This window comes from Chiroxiphia lanceolata, chromosome 5, assembly GCF_009829145.1.
Source record: "Chiroxiphia lanceolata isolate bChiLan1 chromosome 5, bChiLan1.pri, whole genome shotgun sequence".
Lineage (NCBI taxonomy): Eukaryota > Metazoa > Chordata > Aves > Passeriformes > Pipridae > Chiroxiphia > Chiroxiphia lanceolata.
Genome location: NC_045641.1, coordinates 33,578,981 through 33,585,833, shown reverse-complemented (window position 1 = coordinate 33,585,833; position 6,853 = coordinate 33,578,981). Strand labels below are relative to the sequence as shown.

The following is a 6,853-nucleotide window of genomic DNA, read 5'->3' as shown; positions in this document are numbered from 1 at the left end:
GCCAAGGTCTGGATGACATTTATTGTCCTACATGAAGTCCTGAAACCTTCAGAAACATTAGGTTGCTTTAAAACTCTGTACTATTTTTTCCAATCATATGCTTCTCTGGGGTTGATCTGAGCATGACTGGGAAATGCCAAAGGCCCAGATGGAATCTCTCTGAGAGGCAAACCAGCACTTCTCACCGACAAGCCACTATGCCTTGGCTAGAAGCTGGATCGGGGTGTGAAGACTGATGCTGACAAACCTCCATCTACTCTAAACGGTTACGGTAACACTTTTATTCTCAATCAAACTTCTAAGTTCTGCTTTACTTGGCCGTAGGGGAGCTCTCGGGACGCACCGTTCCGGCTCGAGCAGCCCTTCCCGCTGCTCCGCCCCGCCGGGCTCCGCGAGGGCCGGGAAAGGGTGTCGGACCCCGCTCCCCCCAGCGCAGCTTTCTGGGCGGAGCGGCCCCGGTCCCGCGGCGAGACCAGCCTCCCTGCTCGGCGGGGCGGCCGGGGGGGGGGCGCGGAGCGGACGGTGGCAGCAGCGGGAGGAAGGAGAGGGTTGGCCTCAGGCGCTGGGCAGCCACTGGCACGGGAGCTCCCCCCGCCTCGCCTCCCGCGGCGGGAGGATAAAGGCACCTGGCCCGGCGCTCCGCGCTACCGGAGCGGGGAGGCGGCGGCGGCGGACGAGCGGACGTGCGGGGGTCGAGCCGGGCCCCTCCGCGTAGCCCTCTCCATGCGCCTGGCCGGCGGCGCCGGCTCCCCTCGGGCCGCGCCCTCGCCCGGGAACGGCAGCCGGTGGCGGGCGGCGGACCCGGGCGGCGGCGGCCCCAGCCCCGAGGCGTGGTCGGGGTCTCCCAACGGCAGCCTGGGCGGCTGGGACCCCTTCGGGCGGGACGAGGAGCTGGCGAAGCTGGAGATCGCGGTGCTGGCCGTCACCTTCGCGGTGGCGGTGGTGGGGAACGGCAGCGTGCTGCTGGCCCTGCGGCGCACGCCGCGCAAGGCGTCTCGCATGCACCTCTTCATCCGCCACCTCAGCCTCGCCGACCTGGTGGTGGCCTTCTTCCAGGTGCTGCCCCAGCTCTGCTGGGAGGTGACACACCGCTTCCACGGCTCCGACGGACTCTGCCGCGTCGTCAAGCACCTGCAGGTCTTCGGCATGTTCGCCTCGGCGTACATGCTGGTGGCCATGACCGCCGACCGCTACATCGCCGTCTGCCATCCGCTGAAGACGCTGCAGCAGCCCACCAAGCGCTCGTACGGGATGATCGCGGCGGCCTGGGCGCTCAGTCTGCTGCTCAGCACCCCGCAGTACTTCATCTTCTCCCTCAGCGAGGTGGAGCGCGGCTCGCAGGTCTACGACTGCTGGGCGCACTTCATCATGCCCTGGGGGCCCCGCGCCTACATCACCTGGATCACCGGCGGCATCTTCGTCGCGCCCGTCCTCATACTCATCACCTGCTACGGCTTCATCTGCTACCGCATCTGGCGCAACGTCCGGGGGAAGACGCGCCCGGGGGAGGCGGTGGCGTCGGGGGAGGAGGCGGCGGCGGTGGCAGCGGGTGGCGGGCGGCGGGCGGGTAGCGGCGGCCCGCGGCGGGGGCTGCTGCTCGCTCCCTGTGTCAGCAGCGTCAAGACCATCTCCCGCGCCAAGATCCGCACCGTCAAGATGACCTTCGTTATCGTGTCGGTGTACGTTGTCTGCTGGGCGCCCTTCTTCACCATCCAGATGTGGTCCGTCTGGGACCAGCGATTCCCCTGGGTCGGTAGGTGACGCCTTCAGTTCCCCCACCAGCCGCCCCGCACGCGTTAGGGTCCCCCGGGCGTGCAGCCGGCTGTCCCGGGCGCTGCACATTCCTGAGCCGAGCGTGGGGGAGACGGGGCGCGAAGTGGAGAGTGGGACCGGGGCGCGAAGCGGAGAGTGGGACCGAGGCGCGCTCTCTCGGCGCCGCCCGGCCGAACGGGCCCCTCTCCCACCGGGGAATAGCGGCTGAACGCCCTTGTGCGGGCAGGTGAGACAGCCCTCGGGGCCGTCCCGCCGGCACCTCTCGTACTCGCGGACCTGGCGGCGCCGGGGACGGCGGCGGCCGCGACGCTCGGCTCGGCCTGTCCCGGGAGCAGCTGGGCCCCCGGAAAGGAGAAGCAGCAGCCGCTGGGTTCTCATCCAGAGCAAAGCAAGTGAATGGAAAATGGCAAATATTTGCTGCCATCATTTGAGCCAGCAACATTTTCGTCCGTTTGAAGCTGCCGATATGAAAACTTAAGAAACGTTTTATGTTACTGTGGAGCATATACACATATATGTCAGGAGCAGTTATAAGCCTTCTTTTCTGTATCTGCTATCTAATAATGGGGTTGAGTGCACCCTGAACCCTTCCTCTCTGCAGGGCAGCCACCTCTGAGTAGCCCTTTAGTCAGTCACCAGTTTGCATGAATCAGTGGCAATGTAGATTTTGAAGTTACCTGTCCCACTGTTAAATATGGCTAAAAATAATTCATGAGTTTAAATGCTATTACATAGGTAATGAGCAGGCAGCATTATATGGCAGGCACCATATACCCTCTTTCCTCATAATGAGAAAGAAGTAAATCGAAATGTTGGAATTCATAGGGTTTTTATTTTTTTTTAATATACCTAAATTATTGCTTATAATTATTGTAGTGAGAGCATTGATTGCCTCTAGCATGGGACTAAAGTCAAGCCTAAAGGCTTGTGGTGTGCAAACAGATTTTTTTTTTTTTACTTCAAAAGAAATGAAACCTAATTGAATAGATGGGTATTTGCTAGGTTTGTTTGAAGATTCTTTAAATCTATGGAACTGCATAACACAGCAATTACACTTCTTTGGAGATTCCATAATTACAAAGAAAGATCACTAATAAGTGGTTAGACTAAATATATATTTAGAGTGTTTGATCTAACTATCAACTAGTTACTGAAGGTAGAAGACAACAGCATTTTCATGGCATAGTGCTAACTTCGATTTTCCCTTAGGTAAAATTCGTTTAATCTCCAAAATCCAGATTTGATCAACAAGCCAGTAGTCAGTTGAGCATTCAACACTTTTCAGCATGATGATGTATACAGCAAAATTCAGTGTTATTGAAAGCAGTGGGAAATCAGTGGGAATTTTGCCCTTGTCTCCCAGGGTTCTGGATAAAAACTGTTAAATATTTAAAGTATGAGCTTATCAACACATGGATACACATCAATGGAAATGGGACTAAAGCAATATTTTGGATGGATTACACCATAAATTATTCTGTCACAGCTTTTTGAAGTCTGTTCAGACAAATTCCCGTTGACTTCAATGGCAGCCTTACATAAATAAGAACTTTCCTGATTATGTTCTCATTACTCATTTCAAATGCTGCAGCTCAACTTTTAGAACTAGAATATTTAGGAAAATAAATCCAACAGTTAATGAAGCAATTGACTGGATGGTGCAAATTCTTTTGATGATTAAATGTCTTTCTTCCCCCCTCCCCAGATTCTGAAAACACTGCAACTACTGTTACAGCTCTGCTGGCCAGTCTGAACAGTTGCTGTAACCCATGGATCTACATGTTCTTCAGTGGGCACCTCCTGCAAGACTGCATACAGAGCTTCCCTTGCTGTCAAAAAATAAAGCAAACGCTGAGTAAAGAAGATTCAAACAGCAATAGCAGGCGACAGACTTCTTTCACCAACAACAGAAGCCCAACCCACAGCCTAAACACCTGGAGGGAGATGCCCCTCTCTAAATCAACGAGCTTCATTCCCATTCCAACATGAGACAGGCTGTGGGGCAGGAGGGCATGACACTTTATGCCTATCAAAGGCACCAGTCACGGTACCAAGGAATGACTAACATGGCTATAAGGCTAACATGCTGCCTTGCTCAATAAGCTATCCTGCAGCATGTAAATTATTTTCTGAAAGGTATTTAGAACTTGGGCAACTGATAAGGAAGGCACGGCAACAATAAAGTGATTATTTTTTTAAATACAATTTATTTTAATTTTTTGTCTGTTTCTAAAATAATAAGTGCATTGTTTGCTTGCTGTTTAAAGTAGTAAAAATAGTAGAGTTGTCATGTTTTGGGGTAACTCCACTCTGTAGTGTTAATGCATAAATCGTCTCATGATTGTCGGATGAAGTCACAGGGAAAGAAGACAATATGAGCAAGACTACAGATTAGTATTAAACACAAAAAGAAAGAAGGTGGGAAAAAGTCCTAGCTGTCCAGATAAAGAATGTGGTTAGACAGACTCTGAGTTGTTGGAATTCAGTTGTTCATACTGCTTTATCTTGTAAAGATCCAGCAACTCTCAGATACTGAAATTTAACAGCCCTACTGAAGACAAATCCTTTAGTATTGTCAATGTATGTTTGTGTATGGTGGGTGAGCATTTTTAGGGTAACATTTCTTCTTCCCTTCATGTTGATGTAAGTTCTACAATATATTTGTGTGTGTATGTGCTGTTGCATCTACCTTCATTTTTTTAAACTAATTTGAAAAATATATTGATAAATAAGTATGACAAGCTATGACTAGCTCAGCATTGTTACAAATAAATATACTAAGAAAATGCATAATGAATACCAGGACAACTTGCTTTATGGGTAAGAACTGCATATTCTCTTCTTCACTAAGATCAAGCTAGGATCAAGCCACATTTGGTTGTCAAGCAAATACCCCATCAATTCAGTAGAGTGTGGCATTTGGTAAGAGCCATAGAACCAGTATATTCCAAGACAGAGATCTGAGAATCAAACTTACAAGTCTTCTTATCTTTAGTTTTAAGGAGGGAACATATAAAAATTGCCAATATTGTTGGTTTGTCTTTTCTTTCTTTTTTTTTTTTTAATTACCAGATCACAGCAATCAAAATTGGCAGTAAAGTGCAATAAAAATTAATCACAACACATTTACTAATTACAAAGCTTTCAAGGTGTGCTTGTTTTCTCTGCAATGCATGCCAAGTAGTCTGTAGTTCATTCGGATGCTAAATAAACCTCTTAAGTCTTTCAGTGGAGCCTGTAATTTATCTTAAGGTTGGATTTTGAAGCTCCTTGGATAAGTTTTGCTGTGATTTTAAGTCTTGAGGATCATTTTGAGAAGTACAGCTACCTGTCTTCTCCATTTTCCTGAGCATTCTGGATTCTGAAATCCAGGTGTTCTCCTGCTGCTGGAGCAGTGGAACATGTACCTGGCTACATAACATGCATGCAAGGAGGAACCTCAACAGCAGGTTTCTCTTTTTCCCACCAAAAACTAACAAGACTGCTTTTCTAATTGCTTGAGGAGAGTAAAAAATGGGGTCACCATGTGGCTTTCACTGAGAATAGTCCCCATGCCTGTCCCAATAATGGCAGCAGAAATTAATAGAGCTAGATGCAGGATAAGATCATATTAAACCTGTTATCCAGTCCAGAAGCTTCCAGACATATCATTGACTATTCCGGTCAAAGAATAGGGAATATTATAGCTAAAAAAAATTTTTTAAAAAAATCGATTTTGTAGTCACTAAAGAAAATTGTGTCTCTTCTCTCTACTTTTCTTGTTAGCATTTTCTGTTCTTCATGACAGCAATCTGGTCTAATGTTCTGTTGTTGTTCAAAACACTAGAACCCAGAGGACAGCATGGTGGAATAGCTTATATTTAACTACTATCTTTCTGACCACCTTTAGTACAAAAATGTGACTACAGCTCTCACCAGTTCTGGACGAAGGTTTGTGAACCTAAAGTTGTATTTAAGTCCGAAAAATGCATGCAATGGTGTTGTGTGTGTATCCTTGTGCACATTATATGTACTGCATATATTTTGCAAGTAGGTAATTAACAGTTACTGAAATTGCAAGTGTTTCAAATTAAGTACATTATCCTTTGCCAGTTTTCTCTTAGTGCTACTACTTTCTTTGTACATGAAATCTATTAAAAAGCAATTAGCTGTACTAACAGAATTTTCATGTTTGCATAATTGAATTGTTTTTCTATTAGGCTTTATATTCAAACAGAAAAGATAATGAGAAAACATGAAGAATGATGTTGATAATAAAACTGAGCTAATGACCAATGTATGTATTAAAGCAAACAGACTCAAAATTATGAATTTTAGTTTCTTCTAAATATGTTATAAAATCTACGCTTACACTTGAGGCTTTCTCTAATTAAATTGACAACACAGTTTAACAGTATTTCGTTTGCAGGCATCTTTTGCAAATACTGAATTTTTCACATAATTGTAGCACTGGATAGCACAGCCCATATTTTTCAGTTGTTCATCTGTGGAGATATTTTTTAACAGCTGTTTTGAGTTATCATGAGGGCACACTAATGGAAACAGAAGGAAATAAAAAAATTGTGAAATCATTGCATGTTTAAAACATGGAAACATGCTCTAATAAACCTATATATTTGTTTGATCAGAAGCTTTCTGGGGTTTTTTTGCTTATCTAGATTTTGCAGGACCAGAAATGTATGTGGTAATACAAAACATATTTTGCAAAATGTAAAATTTCTTTGTTAATTTTAATAAGTTGTTTCCATTAAAAGCTTTAAGGACTGAACAAAACTAAAATGTTTTTCTATTACACATGGTGCATGAAGGACATGAACAAAGAAGCAACGTGCAGTCAGCTTTTGACTATATGCTGCTAGTATTGTTAAGACATGTAACTTAGCATTTCTATAGGTGTTATTTTGATATTTTTGCTTTATTTTATTTTGTTTTACTTTATTTTATTTTAAATAGTCAGCTTCTAACGTAAAACATGATTGAATGGATAAGCTTACACTCTGTTGTTTGTTCTGGTGTTACCAGAATTGCAGCATTTTAAAAATAATTAGGTGGCAATAGTGGAGATGATACAGAAGATGGA

The 6,853-nt window shown here is 45.8% G+C and overlaps 1 protein-coding gene across 1 annotated transcript; it reads left to right on the top strand.

Annotated features, from left to right (window-relative positions):
* The first annotated feature begins 722 nt into the window (after positions 1-722).
* AVPR1A (arginine vasopressin receptor 1A) lies at positions 723-3,975 on the top strand. Its single transcript, XM_032689587.1, has 2 exons — positions 723-1,753; positions 3,479-3,975. Exons 1-2 carry the CDS (start codon positions 724-726, stop codon positions 3,760-3,762), a joined length of 1,314 nt encoding a protein of 437 aa, XP_032545478.1. The 5' UTR covers position 723; the 3' UTR covers positions 3,763-3,975.
* Positions 3,976-6,853: the final 2,878 nt, after the last annotated feature.

What these genes read in the sequence shown, in the direction of transcription:
- AVPR1A (XM_032689587.1), top strand. Translation starts at nt 724, where the DNA reads ATGCGCCTGGCCGGCGGCGCCGGCTCCCCTCGGGCCGCGCCCTCGCCC. An exon ending in CCAGCGATTCCCCTGGGTCG is followed by an intron (nt 1,754 to 3,478) that starts GTAGGTGACGCC and finishes CCCCCTCCCCAG; the next exon opens with ATTCTGAAAACACTGCAACT.